Genomic DNA, 20,129 nt, shown 5'->3' on the forward strand with positions numbered 1-20,129 from the left:
CCAATGTTCAGCAACTAATTAGTCCACCTACATGTCCACATGAGGCATAAAAATTTGAATCTATTAATTCAGAACCAAAGAACAGTGTATGCAGCCTGGCAAAAAAAATATGGTACATTTTATTTTTATTTTATCAAGTAATGCTTTCAGTCAGGGTGGCAAAAGGTTAGTAATTAATTGCTGTGGCGTTATTTATTGAACTGTAGTTTCTGAAACTATTCAACAACAATGTAAGAAATACAACAAAAAACTTTTTTTTTCTCCATTTTAGCCAAGGCTAAAGTACTCTATTCAGATTCATGTTTTGTATGATCCAGCAGTTTAGACATCACTGTCATTACTCACTCTGCACTCTCAATAATGGAATCAACAGAGAAGGTGCCAGACTCGGTGACAGATTCACACTCTTGTTTAATGCTTCCAGTGCTGACAGGGGAACTGCTGGACAGAGAGATCAAACCTGAGTCCTGACTACTGGAAGGTGAAAATACTGCAATGAAAAAATAGTAAAATTCTGATTTAACATTTTACATCTCTCTGACATTTCATTAAATCATCATTTTAACCTTCATATAATTCAGATGTACAACGCATCTGATAAGTTATTTGTATCAAAAACATGTATAAATTAAGGGATTTTCGATGGAACAGCTGATATGCAAATTTTTTCCTTTCATATCTGAGATCTGGAGTAAAGTCTAACTCAGAAAAAAAGGGACAAAAACATCTCCCAATAACTGGTTATATTTGTCTTCCGTGGGCTGTCTTTGGGCAATCTCAGTTTGAGCACTGACTGGACTAGTTTCATAAAACTGACAACTAATCAGAGGAACCATTGGAAAACTGACACTGAGGGAATGCTCTTCAAGGTATGTATTGTTAGAAGAACATTTTTCTTATCTTGTGATACAGGGCCTGATCTTGGAATGTTTGGTGCTGCCCAAATTGGAAATGTTTCCCTCCCAGTATGACCTTTTATGAGAGAAGAAATTAAACAAAACATGGCAAGATAGGTTATTTTAAAAATTAGGTCAGGAATTGTTGAAATTCTACAGTTAACAGATGGAAGGACCCTAGCAGGTTTATGATACATAGAGTTTTTCTGATATAATTTTGTTCATGTTTGGAACACTTCCTCCTTCATTGACTCCAGATGCTGCCAAAATATGATCAATGGCCAATAGGAAACTCACCACAGTTACTTTCTTTTGTAATCACTACATTTTCTAGAATATTTGCACAGTTTTTATCAAGAAATATGGATTTGCAAGCTGAGCTCAAGGTAGAACATTAAATCACTGACATTTTGAATGCAATAGCACTCTTTTCCACAAATATGAAAACTACTTATTGTCTGGTCAATTCTAGTCAATTAACATAGACCCTACTGCAAATGAAAACACTATGGATAACAGCAAATTGAGTTCTTTTTGCCAATTAAAATAGCCCTTCTTCACCACTGTTTGGTCAGCTTACAATACGTACAATTTCCTGGGTATGAGAGCAGGGAAACAAATCTGCTTCAAGGTGAACTGTTCTTTAGTAGGACATACAACATAATTTCTCCTGATTTCTCTTCTTTATTGATCAAAAAAAGAACCAAGCTGTTACAGGCAGCCTCCCAAATTGTGAACGAGTTCTGTCCTTGAGTCTGTTCGCAAGTTGATTTGTACATGTGTCGGAACATATGCAGGACAATATAAAGTAGCCATTTGCAAGTACGAGGAAACATTTGCAAGCCAGATCTTTAAATGTACACTCCTGTATAGGATCATGATCGAAGTGTGGGCATTTGTGAGACGCTTGTAAATTGGGGACCCCCTTTATATAGTTCTCTACAGCCAACTAAAAAGTGGCAAAATGCTTACAATATCATAGACCAACAAGAGATCCAGCGGTATCAGCTTGTTACATTTTTGCCCATTTTCTACTCTGCATACATCCTTTGGTTTCATTTGTCTCTCTTCACCTGCCCTCTGCCCTTTCCATTTTTCAATCACCATTTCTTATTTCCTTGCTCCCCAGTGACAGCTGTCCCCTATGTGTTGTGTAGTTAGTAAAAGTGAGCAGGACAGAGGGCAATGGCAGGGTGGAAAAGGTGAGCCTAGGGCGAAATTTGAGTTCAGAATAGCGACGAATGAGGCAGAAGATGTCTGCGGACACATGGTAAGGAATCCCATAGGAAGTTCACTCTTAAAAAAAATCCTAATCACTTTCTGTCCATTCTCCATCCTTTTATTGCTGGACATTAAAAAAAAATTAAGGCAATAGCAGTGACACTTTTCCAAAATTAACAAATAGAAATTCAAAGATTGACAAATCTCATGATCCAAATGTACAATAAAGTACCATGAGCAGTATTTCTGATCAAACAAAGATTTCACTTATTTTTCATCATGTATCACTGCTCATTACCATACTAGGAAACATTTGGCAAAATGTAATATGATCCGCACAAACCTTTTGATGAATAGCAACTATAGCTTATTAATGTTTTTATACGCATACAGTGCATTATATACTGGTTCTTTCACTTCTAGACACTGGGTGAAATCTAGCCCAACCTATGACAAAAAGTTTTTCTATCAATTACTGGTAATGGTGCTTTGAGAAATAGGTTTAGCTAGCTTCAACACACCCACAGTAGGCAACTGCTAATAATTATGCAGGAGATCAACAATGTCTCTCACAGGTCATGGAGAAGGCTGAGAATGAGAAAAAGAGAATATACTGCTATGCAAGGTATTTTTCAAAGGTTGGGGAAATGATTTTCCTACAGAGTAGGGGCTGCATTGTACGTCCACAAGTGCAATATACAATTTGAGTTTTAAAAATGCTTTTCATGAGAATGAACATTGTTGGTATTTGTTGCCCATCCTTAATTTCCCTTGAACTTGCCAGCTGGTGAGACCATTTCAGAGAGCAGTTAAGAGTGAATTTCATTGCTGTGGGTCGGGAATCACATGTAGGCCAGATTAGATAAGGATGGTGGATTTCATTTTCTAAATAGCATTCATGAACTACATGGGTTTTTACAACAATCAATGCTAGTTTCATGATTACCATTACTGAAAACTGTTACTATAAATTCTCTGTCCTGTGATCCTGCCCCATGAGCTACCTGACAAAAGAGTAACGCTCCAAAAGCTTGTACTTCCAAATAAACCTGTTGGATTATAACCTGGTGTTGTGTGATTTTTAACTTTGTCTACCCCAGTGCAACACTGGTACCTACACATCATGATTACTAAAACCAACAGTGCAATTACAATTCTTTTAAAATTGGGGTTAAAATCCACCAGGTGCCGGGACAGAACCAGGCCATTAGCCTAGACTTACTTGCTTGTGACTTACTATTACACCACAGCCTCCAGCAATACCTAAAACCATTCCATGTCAAAGCACACCTCTCATCCACACTAATGCACACAGAAATCCATTAAATCAAAATGTTCACTCACTACTGCGCTATTTGTCAGTTCTTGGGTCGCAACACACACACCATAAACCACTTGTTCGATGCAAAACAAAGCATATGAATTAGTTTGGTTTGTGTTCTCCCAAGGCAGATCTACCTGAAATTATTCCAGGTGTCAAGTGGGAAATTTACTCTGTTACTTACTTGTGTGGACTAGACCTGCCTGAACAGGTGCCATGAACCGTTCAAACAGGGATTCTAACACTGGATGAATGGCTCTAAGTGAACTGGTGCATTCGTGGGGAAAGTTTACGCAATACATGCTCTTACAGTCATTCTCATTCATGCATCCTAACCAGTATCTTTTATAAGAAACATTTGAAGGCTGTTAAACACAGTCAGCAATTTTTTTTTATGAGTTATACTTCTGTGAAACTGAAAAGTAGAAATGGATCTTGGGCCTTGGCCAGATGTTGGGCCTTCTTCACTTTATCTCCCCCAAGGTTGTGACTGAAAGTTGCTTCAGCCAGAACCTGGACCGTTCCCGACTTTATCTGAGGTATTTCAACATCACAGCCAGCCTCAAATGCAAATGTCCAAACCAACAAACGATATCACAATGTCTCATTGATATCTGCAGCTCACCTGCTTCATTCACATATAGGGTCCAATGCAGAGACCAGCTCAGGCCTCTCATTTCAATCTTAATTGTTGTTCAATTAAGAGTGACAGTTCTCCCCTAATGTTTTCAAAAGGTGGGGGGATATATATATACGGATAACTGACAGAACAACATGAAGAGTGTATTATTAATGTTTCGCTTATACCATACACTTTCTCCAGTATTACATTAGCAAATCTCAATCATGCTTAAAGGCATAGAGTATCATATTCCTAAAATTTCTTGCCATAGCAGGTCATTCAAAATCAGCAATTATTCCAATTAGTTTCTTATTATCTTTTATAATTTGAATTTGTTAAATGCAAGAAAAAAATTGAAACGGTCAAATAAATCAACACACTGACCCAGTAACTTGAAATTTCACAATGTGGGGATACTTGTGTTTGACTTATAACTGGAAAGATATCACAATAAAAATGGAAAATTTGGAAATAGCCAAGCCACAATATTCCTGGGCCATAATAACCTATCAGATTACTAGCCACGGAAGATACATGAAGCAATTGAAGGGTTCTTGACCCACCTAACCTTTACAAATAACAGCTGAGTTACCCACACCTCCTATTCTTGCCTGGCATAAATGTAATTATGGAGCAGGCACGATGGTAATTTTTCTCCTCATTAACTTCTTGATTGGTTTCATCCTCGGGCTCCCATAAGGCTGCAATCTGTCAACAATTGTAAGCGGCCAATCACTTAATGTTTGTGTAACTAAATGCAAAAGGTTCTGGCTGTGTTGCCTGTACAAACGATAATAGCACACAGGTACATCAATGCCCTGGTGTTAATTTGGCTTGTGTTCATCAAGAGCAAATCTATGGTGCAATTAGCAAAGTGCACAAGTAATAGGGTGGTTTGTAGTGAGTTAAATCACTGCAGCCAATACAGCACTTTGGTGTAAGTGTCAGTTTATTATGTTTGATTATCTGCATTCTACCATGCAATGTAAATTAGTGTCAAGGGACTCTCCAACAGAGCTGAACAGTTTATAGGACTGCTCTACTAATGTAAAAGATGAAGAGGCATTGGGTCCTTGCACATTTTTCTTTGCACTTGTAAAGACAAAAGAAGTTTTGGTGTTCAGTTTCAGCAGTTTTGTGGTCATACATAGAACAGACAGAGAAATAGCAATGTATCGGTTTAGAATAAGGTTATCTTATTGAAGCATAAGATTCTCAAGGGACTTTTCAGGATAAATGTTGACAAATATTTCCCTTTATGGGGAATAGAGAACTGACCCGGGGGGCACGGTTTAAAGAACAAGTGGTCTCCATCTATATGGAGATGAGAAATACTTTCTCATGAGCCTTGATCATTGAAATTCCCTTCTATACAGCTACCCTATTACTTGTGCACTTTGCTAATTGCAAGGGATATATTGAAGGCTGAGTTAGGCAGAATTTTAATGCATAAAGGGAGTCAACGGTTAAGGGCACAAACAAGAAAGTGAAGTTCAGACACAATCAGATCAGCCATGACATTGAATGGCAGAGCAGGCTTGATGGACTTGCAATTACTTATGATGGCATAAAATTTACACCAGTTTAACTTTAGGAAGCATTACAGTTAGCAATACTGGCAACTGATTTTAGCCTCAGCTCACTTGTTCTTTTCCCTGGTTTAGAAGAATGTGCATTCAAGTTCCTCAGATACTTAGTCCATATCGAGCTGAGGTTAACATGAGATACTCACCTTTTCAATGTTTCCCCTTGTCTGAGACATGGTGACCTTCAGGTTAAACTACTACTAGTTGTCTCTCATCAATGAGATAGCAGCCCTAAGGACCTTTGGGACTACAACTACTTTACATACTCTAGTGACAGACTGGAGTCCACACAAGCAAAAGCTGTGTCTCAGCAATGCCTCCTTGAATGTGTTACTGCCAATACAGTCTGACAAAAAGATGCCTATAGCACCAAGCGTCATTGGAGGTAGCAGCAAAGTTCAGAAGCTCCTGAATTCAGGGCAAAAGATCAGAAAAGTGAGCGGAGTGATATATTCATCTATGTGTCATTATCCTCCACACCCTAATTGCCTGATCTATCATTCCAAAGTTACTGCAACACACTTATCTCCATCGCCTTATAGAGGTTTACAAAATTATGAGGGGCATGGATAGGATAAATAGGCAAAGTCTTTTCCCTGGGGTTGGGGAGTCCAGAATTAGAGGGCATAGGTTTAGGGTGAGAGGGGAAAGATATAAAAGAGACCTACGCATGGATAGGATAAATAGGCAAAGTCTTTTCCCTGGGGTCAGGGAGTCCAGAACTAGAGGGCATAGGTTTAGCGTGAGAGGGGAAACATATAAAAGAGACCTAAGGAGCAACTTTCTCATGCAGACGGTGGTACGTATGTGGAATGAGCTGCCAGAGGATGTGGTGGGGGCTGGTACAATTGCAACATTTAGGAGACATTTGGATGGGTATATGAATAGGAAAGGTTTGGAGGGATATGGGCCAGGTGTTGGCAGGTGGGACTAGATTAGGTAGGGATATCTGTTCGGCATGGACGGGTTGGACCGAAGGGTCTGTTTCCATGCTGTACACCTCTATGACTCCATGACATATCTTACAATTTTATTTTTCTTTCCATGTTCTTGCTCTTATCCCCACCTATCCATTCCCCCATACCAATCATCCCATTTACTTTAGACAATGCCATATTTCTCCGTCACAGTCACATCATTCATCAGATGTTGTGTTTGTCACAGTCCTTGCACAGTGTTTTGTAAATAAGATTGAGCAAAACTAATGTTATTTACAAAATACATGCAAGAACTGTAACAAACACTACATTGGACAAAAGCATTTTCTCTTTTTTGGTTTTGAGCTTTGACAAAGAGTCAGTTAGACTTGAACCGTCAGCTCTTTTTTCTCCTTACAGGTGCTGCCAGACTTGCTGAGATTTTCCAGCATTTTCTCTTTTTTGACTACATTGGACAAACATGCAGAAAACTAGCCACCAGGGTACATGAACACCAACAAGCCACAAAAAGATATGACCCTCTCTCACTAGTATCCTCACATACGGATGAGGAAGGACACCACTTCAACTGGGATAACACATCCTAGGACAAGCCAAACAAAGACACGCACGAGAATTCCTAGAAGCATGGCATTGCAATCGGAACTCTATCAACAAACACATTGAGTTAGACCCCATCTACCACCCCCTGAAAAAAGGAACAGGAAGTGACTTCACCACAGAAAATGACATCACCAACCCAAAGACACCCAAACATATAAAGAGAAAGCAGAAATTTTGCAGCAGTGCTTCGCCTGAGTCCCACTGAAGATGTTAACTAGTAGGGTGATGAAACGTCTGGAAATGAACCTTCAAGCTCAGTGATTTTGTGACATTGAGAAAGAGGGACAGGGTAAGAGAGAGGATTGTGTTTTCAGGTTATACTGGTTTAATCTAAGTTAGCTGTGCATTAATACTGGCAGTCCTGACAGCAATGTGATCATCTGGGGTTGCACTGTGCTCATTGCCAATCTCCATTTCTTCTCCTCACTCTCAGTATTGTCTGAGGAGTATCTGATCCGCTCATCTTGTTTTACTTGTGGGTCAAAGCTCACTACCGCACTAATGCTGTGACAGTATGTCATGTCCATTCAGGCTGACATACTGACTGGTGCATATTGAAGGAGGCCTTCAGAGATGTCCATGATTTGGAGGAGCCGGTGTTGGACTTGGGTGGATGAAGTTAAAAATCACACAACACCGGGTTATAATCCAACAGGGTTATTTGCAAGTACTAGCTTTCGAAGTGCTGTTTCAACATTAACAAGCAGCACTTCAAAAACTAGTGCTTCCAAACAAACCTATTGGACTATAAGCTGGTGCTGTGTGATTTTTAGCTTCAGAGACGTTGCAACACTAGAGATAAATCTTCAGCATGCCAATGGCCTTTTCAATCACATTTCACAACTCTTATTATGTTCCATCTGCCACATTCTAGCCCATCAAATCACTATGCAGACTCTTTGTAGCTTCCTTATTGGCCTGACTTTGATACACTGAGGACTCAGTAAGCTATGGAAACCTCTGGACCTAACATTAAAAATGAAAATAATGTATCAATGTTACTCTAATTGAGCAATTAGCAGCTAGAAATGGAATCCTTTCCCCAAGAGACTTGAACAAAGGCAGCTGAACATGCTGGAGTCAAGTCAGGAAGTTGATGGGTTGGAATCAGCATCCCCAATGGGCTGTCAAGTTCAACAGTCTTAAACTCACGTTCATTCTTAAACCCACATGCTTCACAGATCAAAAATAATCTCTGTATATCTGGTGTACAGCTTGCTGATTGCTGCTGTGGCTAATAATAGCAATTTCTTCTGACAAGTTACTTTGATACTCAGTTAAACAGCAGCAGGAAAGCAAATTAATAACGGCGAGTGTCATCCCACACTGGTGGGTAATTCAAACATTCATCTGAAAAGCCCCAGTAACTCTTATGATTGTTGTCATAAAATTCTTTCACATCAGCCAAAGTGAAAATAAAATCTAATTTCTAGCCTATTAACGCCCACTAACAGCAGCTGGGAGGCCAGAATTCTACATCATAGTGAAATGTTACTGCAGGAATCAATCAGGGGGACATGACAGCAAAAGGTAAATAAAATGATAAAAATTAAAACAAGGATATAGTCTGAGCAATGACAGAGACAAGCTAACATTAAAATATCGAGTCCACTTTCAAGGAGCTCAGGAATCATTTTATTTCAAATACCCTCCCACCATACTAACATGGACATTCCCACATACATTGCTAAATAAAGAAAACATTCAGTTTGTTCTGCACACTGTTCATCCACTGAACTGCCTGGTAACTCAACACAGTCTTTTAAATGTAATTATTTCCATACTTTCTATTTTGATTTTTATTGCTGGATGAACTACATGCTTGAGCTGCCTTCAGTTAATTTCTAACAACAAAATCTCAGCTATTTTGTCAAAACAATTACATTGATCCAAACAGACATAAAAGCCAACAACTCAGAATCATTTAATGGGGACTGGACACGAAAGGAAATAATCATGTGGAGGGCAAAGGGTAATTAATGGTTGGTGACCTCCACCCTGCTCCACATTATCAATATAAGTCCTGCTTACATCTAGAAATACAGGCTTTAAAAAAATATTGACCGAGCAGTGCACTTCAAATAAAGCTTAAAGGCTGCCATGTCTGGAAATTACCTCAAGCTATATAGCTAAAGAGACCCTGTATATGGTGTTACAAGATCGCATCACTGACAATTACTCTAGTATTTAGCACATCTATCGCTCATCAGCAATAGTACAGCAGTCAACGTGGCATAGTGACATAGAAACAAGCTGCGCAATGTTTGCCTCCAGCTGTTTCACATGAAGGAGTTGTGACATAATTGGAAGAGTCCAGAGATTTAATTTAAACAGAAAAACTCATTAAACTTTTAAAATAATGCATCTTGTGTGATACATACAATTGTTTGTATATTTATTTTTGGTGATTTTACCACTCCTAAAAAAAACCTTCTCTCCATCAAAATGTATTAATTTGAGTCAATTTGGTAATATAAATTAGGTGATAGTATCAGCAGCTTATTATACATTTATCCCTATCGGGAAAGATACACAGTGGGCAGAAAATCCTGATGGTCCACTTTACTGTCATTCAACATTAGTAATAGCATCTTGTTTGCTTCAACAAGGTTAAAGGATTTATTTCAGAAGTCAGACTTTGCTGCTGATTAATCTAAGTTTTAATTGGCAATTACACTTATTCAGGTTTTACTTGAATACTTAATTTACATTTATATAGCATTTTTCATGTCACTAAAGATCTCATGATGCTTTACTGAAGGAGCAGCAATTATTGATCAGGAAATGTGACATTTTTGGGAAAATAATCAAGCTGCATGGCCAAAGAGGTGAGTTTTGTGTTTGCCTCTGAAAGAAAGTGATAATAAAAAAAAAGAGCAAGTTCTATAGTGCAGAAACATGCAACCTCTAACACCATTGGTGCAGAAAACACAGGGGTGCACAGGTGACTTGAGTAGGAAGAGTTGAGAGACGTACTGGAATGTGCATTACAGATTTACAGGGACGAAGCAATGAATGATCATGGAAAATATGAAGGTAAGGATGAATGTTTTGTCATCCTCTGTGCAGACTTGCACAAAGGGCTAATTCAAAGCACCTGGATTACGGTTGTAACACATACACACAACACATAAAGGTTTAATTTTAAGATTTCCATTCCGCTCGATTAATTTGATATTGAACAGCAAAGCAAGCATTAACATTAGCAATCAATTACAATTCAGTTAGTTAAGTATTGGGTGATTTAGTTGCCCAAATCAGAACCATTCAAAAGTCTTTTTTGTTCCTCTTGCATTGATACCAGCTAAAGGAAAAAAAAATGAAGTGAAACTATCTTCCAAAATTTAATTTCCCAAATGACATCAAGAGAAATCTAGAGAATAACACATTTTTGACTCTTGACACATCCACATCTCTATACAGTTAACATTTTAATTTTAGCTATGATTAGCAATCACATGAAGTTCCAATAAAGAAAATAAAGGATGCATTTTTATGAGATTTTGAGAAACATATTACAGCAGCTAACTGTATAGTATGGAATTTCATATTAAAATTATGGTAATTGTTGTCAATTGTTGTCACAGAACACAAGATAGTTTCACAACGCCTTGGCTCCTGTATTATTGCTCTGTTTGGAGTTTGTATGTTCTCTCTGTGTCTGCGTGGGTTTCCTCCGGGTGGTCCGATTTCCTGCCACAATCCAAAGATGTGCAGGTCAGGTGAATTGGCCATACTAAAATGCCTATAGTGTTAGGTGCTTTAGTCAGAGGGGAATAGGTCTGGGTGGGTTACTTTTCGAAGGGATGGTATGGACTTGTCGGGCCGAAGATCCTGTTTCCACACTGTAGGGAAATCTAATCTAAATGCAACTAGCACAAAGCAAGGTTTGAAAACTGAACATGCAACGGACAAAGCTACCCAATAATATTTTAGTCTTCAATTTAACCTTTTGTAACTAGAGACACAGGTGCAATACTGTAACTTTCTCTCTTGGCTGGAGAGTGTGTGTGACATAGGCAGAGTGTGAGATAGGGAAGAGCAATAAAAAACTCACCACATGATATGTTAAGAGATGCAGTGGAAAGAATGCAGTGGAGAGACCAATAAACAAGTCTTAGTCAAAAATACTGAGCGAGTTTTACAGCCACATGTATGTCTTCTAACTAATTACAAAATAGATCAAAATCAATATGGTAAAGTTTTGTGAAATTTGCTTCTGGCATGAGTCATCAGTGGAAATTAAAATATACCATTTTCAAGGCAACTAATGATTACTAATTTACTCTTGTGTTCTGAAAATATAGCTTCATTCCTTTTTATTAAAATAAAACAGTTCTACTTACTTGTTGTTGTCAAATGATGTGGGTTGCTCTAAGCCCACTGTGTGTTCTAAGAACAAAGGAGAGCCATATGTGAAGATTACAGTGTGAGAAAAAAAACAAGAAAATAAATAATGTTCTTGTATGTCATTAACTCTGATCCCTGATGGTAGTGGTAAAAATATAATTTGCTAATGGATTTTTTGTTTGTTAGTCATGTCCAATCTGGAACCATAATATTCGTTCCAAATCCTAAAAAAGCCTTGATTAAAGCCTTAAGTGCAGATTTGACAAAAATGAAGTGGCATTGGATTAGGATGATCATGGATCAAATGCATGCTGTTTCAAAGGGGTAAAAACGTTGATTTCAGCTATGCTATCCACTTAACTTCCAGTACAGAAAATGAAGCCGCAAGTTATTCCACTAAAAAGTGAGATTCATGCATGACGACCCTTTGCAAGTTTTGTTTTATTCCTTGTCAACCTTTTGGATGTTATCATGTGGCAGTCACCCAAAGCTCTCTAGTCTCCACATGCCAGGACAATCTGCATCCCAGAGCAGCCATACCACCATTGTTGGGTGTTTTTTTGCCAATGCTGCTCTAAGTTAATTATTAGGCAGCATGTAGCATTAATCTGTGCCACGGCTCTCCCAAACTGGATGGACAGTAGGCTAGTATCTATGTAATGATACTCCATTGTAGAGCAACTGAGAATGGATCTTAACAGCAGTGAGAACTGAATCTGCACTTACATGCAGTACCCAGCCACTGTTGACCAAAAAGGAGGGAATGTGTGCAAATAGGGTCAATTTTGTTACTGGTATTCACTTTAAATCTGTCCAAGGTTCCATATATAAATATGTCAACAGCTTATTAAAATTAACTACAATATGTAGCTTTACTAATTTTATGGCTTATAGCCATAGTATTATAAAATTAATGAGACAAAGTAAAGCAAAATATCTCAGCAGGATTATCAATTTATCTACGAATATAAAGAATTTAGTATCAAAAATGAAATGTGTTCATGAAAGTGATCAAGGTAATGGGATTTACTTTCCAAGCCTGAATAAAGTGAGAAATGTAATAGTCATTTGAACTCTTCAGCAAGCAGGTGTTCCAAATACTCAGAACAGATTTTCTTTGTCATTGCCATACAAAATAGGAGCACAATGGTTTATAACTAATTCCCAAACAACTTGCTATCACAACAAAGAAATTAAATGGAGATTACAGGGTAGATTTTAACTTTCAATACCAGGCAGAGAGCTGGCAGTAGTTTTGCTGAAAATAAAACTCAATACCAGTGTGGTTCTTTCTATTGGTGGAAATCAATTTACCCTTTGGAAAAGGTAAGTAAGCATAATGTTAATGCAATCCTGACAGCACAAAGACAACATGTGCTTATCAAACTTAGGTGACCATGACCAAGTCAGCTTATTGTACCATTAATACTTTGCTCCCAGTGCTCTGCTGAAGGTCTGTTAAGTGAGCTGAGCTTGTTTTTAGATTAGAATATCAGTCTTACTTACAGTGACCACCGCCATAGCCCTCTCCCACCAGCCTCCAACACAGTCCAACAGCCATGAGCTTGAATGGCCAGAGGTTTTGTTATTCTTCTGTTGTAACAGCAGCAAAGTGGCAAAAAAAAACAGAACTGTCGGCAAAGGCTTCTGCAGTTCTTCAACCAAAATTAAAACTAATGAGAAGAATTCTACTACAAATCAATTCACTAAGCCAAAAAAAAAAACTCTTGAGAAGAATAAGGCAAGATTGCATATTTTAATTTTACATGAAAACAGTAAACAGAATCAGTAGTCGGGGGAATTAGCCAGATCATCTTCCCTCTCAGAAGTTCCCTTTCCCACCCTGGTTGCTTTACTCTCTTTGCGAGCTACAATGCTGACACTGAGCATCCTTAAAAGTGGAACTCATTAATATTAAAAAATGCTTGAACAACCTAAAGTAAAAAAAATCCAAAATGTTAAGTGAAACTCATGTTCATTGCTATCCATAAGTGTATGACATATTCCTTAAAGCTGAAAAGAAAATATTTGCCTTTGCAGAAGACCTCCACATATATAAAAAAAAGCAAGGCCTGACCCTTGTTTGAGGCTTCCAATGCTATACTGTGCAGCCTGGTACACAACTACTGCTTGTCTTTTTGCAGTCATTTATTCACAAAAACATGTGAACGGGAAGCAATGTAGAGTCCCAGCAACAAATACTGACCCCTGATCAGATTCTTCCTCCCTTCACAGCATTTCCCCTCTTCTCCCAAGATCAACCCAAGTAACAGCACCAACATGAGCAAGCCCTTCATATCTTGTGTGGCAGGCACCCATAGTTTCCCAGCTGAATATGAATTAGGCTCAAATTCAGGCTGGCAGCTCAGTACACACAAATTTCAAAGCTATTGTTCTTTTAAACAATGTGCAATTACACCATTCAAGTAGTTAGACATCCCAAGGCACTTTACAGGAACAGGTATTCAACAAAATTTGATAATGAGCCATATCAGAGATATTAGGAGAAATATTCAAAATTGGACAGATGGGGAATTTTTGACGAGCATTCCAGAGAATGTAAGAAACACAATAGAGCAGAGAGATATAGGCAGGAAATTCCAGAGTTTGAGCCTAGGAAGCTGAAGGAATAGCTGACAATGGTGGAGTAAATGGAATTGGGGACATGCAAAGATCAGGAATGGTAGAGTGTAGGCATCTCAGAGGATTTTGAGTCTAGACATTACAGAGAGAGAGATAGAGAGAGGGAGAGAGAGAGTCAAAGCCATGGTGGAATTCAAACTCAATGCCAAGGAATGTTATATTGAGACTTTTCTAGACTGAGAATGCAAGTAAATAGTTAAGCAACAGAGCTTTGGATGAGGGTAGATTTACTGAAAGTGTAAGGTGCATTGCTGGAGAGGGGAGCGTTAGGTCGACCTAACAAAAGTCAGAGATCGCAAAGAAATGGAAGAGGATTTCAGCAGCAGACAATCTAAGACAAGAATAGAGACAACGTTATAAAACTGGAAGTAGAAAGTGATCCTAGTGAATTATAGCATATGGGGCCAAAAGCAGATCAAATGTAATCTCTTTGTATTTGTTAGTGTTATATTTGTGGCCAATGCCATTATAATTGGAATACTGCACATGGTAGCCATAAAATTGGAGTGATGCTTTTTAACTCTCATCCAACAGTGAAGTTTCATTTATAAAAGAAATCACCTCATCTGGGTGTGATGTACAAATAATTACAATACCTTGTATTATAGCGCATGAAGTTAGTATGAGTAACAGTTCATTCTGGATAGAGTCTGTAAAGAAAAGCTACTTTATTCAGTCTGAAATTCATCGGTTTTCTTTACTGATTCACAGAGATGTGGATGTCACTGGCTAAACCAGCATTTATTGCCCATCTCTAATTGCCCAAAGAGCAGTTAAGAGTTAATCACATTACTGTGGATCTGAAGTCACATATAGGCCAGACCAGGTAAGGAAACAGCCGTTTCCTTCCCTAAAGTTCATTAGTGAACCAGATGGATTTTTACCAACAATTGACAACTGCTTCATGGTCATCATTAGGTGCGAGATTCCAGATTTTTAGTGAATTCAAATTTCACCATCTGCCACAGCAGGATTCAAATCCAGGTCCCAGAACACTCCCTGGATCTCTAGATTAACAGTCTTGCAATAATACATAACGTGCTTGCTTTTCTGTTTTGCATCAGACACAGTTGCTATTTATTTCACCAAAATTACTAAGCCCACCAACATCTTTCCACAATGATCTAAGCCATAATAACTATGGTAGCTCAGCTTTAGTAATTCTGCAGTGGCATAAGTAATGGTTGAAGTTAGTAACTCCATAATTTATTGGAGGTTTTAAGCCACAAATGAACTATAACTACAATTATCACAAGAGTACCTGTAAAGCAAGATACAGAAAAGACAATAAATCCACTGGATACAACTGCAGATTGATGTCAGTAACCATTTTTATTGGTGGCACCCTATGTCCTGCATTGGGAATACACAATCTGATTTTTTAAAAAGTGAATGTAGATTTTGAATTTTACACATACACAATCTTGTCACACTACAGAACCACAAATAATCAAAGTATGGATTCAAAGAACAGCTGCATTTAAAGAATATACTCAAAATGTACAAATGACACCTAACCAAGCAATTCATTAGCAGTAACTCAAAACTTTTTTTTTCAAATTTTAAGTTATTCTACAGTCGAAAAGAACACAAGTGCCCCAAGCAACACCAAGGTGGTGATAACGACTTCACCCTAATGCAGCTATGAGCAGTTCAGCGTTATGTCAACTGCACTCATGCACAGATTCAAGCCTTGCATTCATTAATGATATACTGTAATGTCAGGTGGCAATGCGGATTTACAGTGAAGACTGCCAAGGCGTTTTAGAGCTGCATAGACTCCAGTGAGGCGTATTTCACACTGGGCTGGTTTTATGAAGAACACTTCACCGCCCTGCCACTGTGCCCAGATGATAAATTGTGAAAGAAGCATGACAAGCTCCATCATTGTTTGTAAATCTTAACTGTTCCTGTTCACTAATTCTGGATGCAATTTTCAAAGACAACAGCCAACAGAAGGACAGAGCTCCAGCTCTGAAGGTTATTCAACTTAACGGTAAGCTTAGTAAATGGAGCAATGGTCACACTTGCTACACAAATTACATGCAACAGGAATCGTCCTTCAGACCACATCATGTTTAACTAAAATTTTGAAGTTATCAAATATATAAAACATATTAATGCTTCAGCCTCCTTGCAAACTTGAAAGTCTAATATATTGAATTTAACTTCAAAATATCAATGAAAAACTTTGTCACATAAAGTCTATTTTTCTGATTGCATAACCCAATGCTTGCATCAGTGATGCAGAAAAACAAAGCCAAGGGCCAAAAGAACAGTTAGTAGCATTCTCAGCTGATACTAGAGCAATTCTCATCAATTGTAATAATGGCAACAAAGCATCACAACATATATTTGCTGCAAACATGCAATCTACTCAAGAGACCGGAGAAGGTGAAGTAAAAAGTATATGGATGAGATCTACAATAGTACCCAGCTAAACTTCAAGCTACTCAGAAATGTGTTATGGCACGAAATGAACTGATATTTTAGAAGGTGAATAAGGCAAAACTCTACATCAAAAATGAATGGTAAACTAAAAAAGATTCAAGCACTATGAATAGAATTATCAGCAATAAAGTGATTTACTTAAGCAATAGTTCTTCAAGAGGTTCCTAATCTTGTTTGTCCAATAGCTTAGATTTGGTGAGGGCAACGTACAGCTGGTACTGATTATCTTTACAATTGTAAGAAATAAGAAGACATGCTTGGACTGAAACTAACTGAGGAAATAACATGTTGTCATCAATGCACAAATCAATCTGTAAAGTTAGTTGAAGAAAAGGTAAGTCATGAATTCCAAAACTCCAGAACTTGCTGGCCAATTTACACTGTTTAGTTGCTGGTTTTGATTTATTTCGTTTGCAGATCTGATTTGTCTCTAATTCACCTTTCTTCTCCAATAGTCATGTTAGGTACATATATTACCCAACATAATATATGTAACTATTAAGTCCAAGAGAGAATTGAGAAGTAACTTCATGATCAAGAAAGTACTTGATACTGGAACTCTATTCTTTAATGGGGATGTGGGTATTATTGGCTCTTGACCTGAGTAACTTGTAAAGCTATTTCATAGGGCAGTTAAGAGTTACTACCAGAAGAGGTAATCTAGCAAAGAAGAAAACTGGATAAACACATGGGTCCCAACTTTAGTTCTCAAGTTGAATGTGAGGAGGCAGTAGCAGAAATTTTAACTGTGCAAATGTGACTTTTAAAATGGCCACCCACATTTCTCATTTTCATCCTAAGGATAGCCTGGAATGGGAGTCGGACAATGTGACCCAGGAAGAACCTGAAAGACTGCCTCTGAGCTGGACTGGATGGAAATTCTGCATCAGCCCTTCAGCACTATGGTCAAAGTTTAAAAATAAAGATTTAAAACATCCCTCCTGCTTACTCCCCATTACCTCACACACACCAGCAATGGCACCTATCTATTTTACCCACCCTTATGGCTCCTCATATGTCTGTGCTACTAACATGCTTATTAGCTCATCCCAAAGGCCTTTTATAGCCCCTGCATCATCCTATGCCCATCTAACCATCTCTGACAGACCCTCAATTCCTTGTACCAGTCACTCTTATCTCCTGTGCCTATCTCCAATAAAACCCATGGCTCTTCAAGCCCCAACATCAACTCAGAAATCTCCTATCCACCACCATATTCAACCAGAAGGCTTGCAGGAAATATCAACTGATGATGCCATGACTGAAAAAAGCTCTCATTGATAACAGAAAAGGTCAATATATTGAAATTCCTTTAATTATTCACTCATGAAAACAAACATTTTGCTTGAGTGCTTTACCCTTAAGTGCTTAATCCCTTATGTCTACAAGTACTTCCATTCATTAAGCTAATTATCAAAATGCTTAAGTGATATGCAACCCACTGTGAATTGACAGTTTGGGAGATCAGTCAGGCAACACAAATCCTAACATAATTATCTGAAATACAAAAATCTTTTATTTAACCTTGTTCAGATATTTTCTTGATAACTTTGCCAGGGTCAAAGAGGTTATGCACTTTTCATGCACAAGCATGTATTTTTACAATGCTAAATGGTGCCTTACTTCCACCAAAGGTCCTCAGGATAGGATTCAAGAGGGTATTTTCCTTCTCCAACAAGGGAAGAATGATAAAACATAACCATCTCATTCACGCACATCCTTGAATAATTCTCAGGCCAATCCAAGTAACCTAGATCCTGCTCTTCATCCTCTATGGCCTCTCATACATCTATGCCAATTTAGTGCCCAGTTCCAGCCTTCAACCTTTCCCTTTTACTTACCTTGCCATCTAATTGAGTATCCACAAATATTTGTGCATACAGGAAAACAAATTTTAGTCTATTATTCAAGTTTCATATTGCAGCTCAGTTTGAGTAAAGCTCTGTCAATCATAAAATAAATGTTGACTCTTGTTGAAATTTCTTGACACCAGTTTAACTGCTTGGCCTATTCATAGGTTGGACAGTTCCAACCACAATCTTCTCCATTGCTAAAAAGCTGACATCTCCTCGCCAAAGGATCTGTGACCTCCACCCAAAGTGTTACTCCAGCACCAACTTCTTCTAAAACAAAAGAGCCCTGGCCCCACCCCCAAAGTGTTCCTGGACCATGTATAACCTTCAAAGAAGTCCCATGGATACCCAAAAGAAATACAGTGAAAACGGAATAGCTCTTATCTGGTTCTATTCTCCATAATCCAGGTTTCAGACAGCAAGGATTCTAAAATCTGATTTTAATGGAGGCAACTAGTTAATTAAATAGTCAACTGTCTCCTGGAATTAAACATGTGCAAACTATAGATTACTTCCAATCCCACACTCAGAAAAACAGGAAATGCTGAGTTCAGGATCAGGACTTGCGATTCCTGACTTTTTCCAACATTTCCCTTGCATTGGAGATAATATCCGCTGTGGTGAAAATCACAACCATAACACACCTTCACGAAGTGCTACAATGACTTACATCCTTTCAGTGAGTGCATTTCTGATACTATTGCCCCAACTGTTTTAATGTATAAATGTAAAACCTAGTTCCAATATGCTGTTATTGCAGTGTTTTATACATTTTTAAAACATGTTGGACCAATTTACTCTGTTAATCTTAGAATAACAAGTTTTTCTTACAAAGTGTATACCATCTGGTTATTTTTCAGTAATGTGAATTCAATATTAAACAACAATTCATCCTATCAAAGCTCTAATATTTAGATAGCTCAATATATCAAGGTGTCGGATATTTGACAGATTAAATATATTGATGTTTTCACTTCACCCTCCACAACATTGATAAATGAAGACTTCACTGCTCTCTTAGCCTAGTGCTGAACATGTAGAGCCTCTTTTCTAAGTCTAACACTGAACTATGAAGCCTGCTTTATTCTTTTAGAATCCCTACAGTGGAAATCATAAATACTATTCCGCACAGATCAAAAATATATAAAACATATATGCAACTATATAAAAACATTTAATAAAGAAAATGTGCTTCACAAAGGCACAATTCAAATGCAAAAGCAGCTCAAATTTTGCAATTTATTCAAACTAGTTTCTCAAAGGGATTGGATAATAATGTTGATGGCACATGGGCTCTGCCTTATCTCAGTTGAAAATAAAGCATGCAAAATGGGATTCACTGGGAGCAGTCAGAGAGACTTGTCCTCTGCATCTTCTTCCTCTGTTTGCCCATGAAGGCAGAAAAGTGCATAATCCTTAAAATTCCCTCACAGCCTCACCCTTCTCTCCTTATGTAAGCAAACCTTTTAGTCTTACAACTCTTAGGTATCTATATACTCTTCTAATTCTGATCTCTTTTACATCTTTGATTTTGATTTCCCCCACCACGGACAACCAAGCCTCGGTTGTCTAGGACCTAACTTCAACGATTTTCCAAAACAAAATTTCTCTGCCTCTCAAATTCTATCTCTTCATTTAAGGTGCT

The 20,129-nt window shown here is 38.0% G+C and overlaps 1 protein-coding gene across 1 annotated transcript in view; it reads right to left on the reverse strand.

Moving 5' to 3' along the window:
- Window positions 1-341: 341 nt before the first annotated feature.
- Window positions 342-20,129, reverse strand: part of LOC132826293 (doublesex- and mab-3-related transcription factor 1-like) — a 147,189-nt gene continuing 127,401 nt past the window's right edge. The window contains 1 exon segment of the mRNA XM_060842090.1: window positions 342-490. Within this exon segment, the coding sequence (XP_060698073.1) occupies window positions 342-490 (149 nt within the window).

This window comes from Hemiscyllium ocellatum, chromosome 2, assembly GCF_020745735.1.
Source record: "Hemiscyllium ocellatum isolate sHemOce1 chromosome 2, sHemOce1.pat.X.cur, whole genome shotgun sequence".
In the NCBI taxonomy this organism is placed as follows: Eukaryota; Metazoa; Chordata; class Chondrichthyes; order Orectolobiformes; family Hemiscylliidae; genus Hemiscyllium; species Hemiscyllium ocellatum.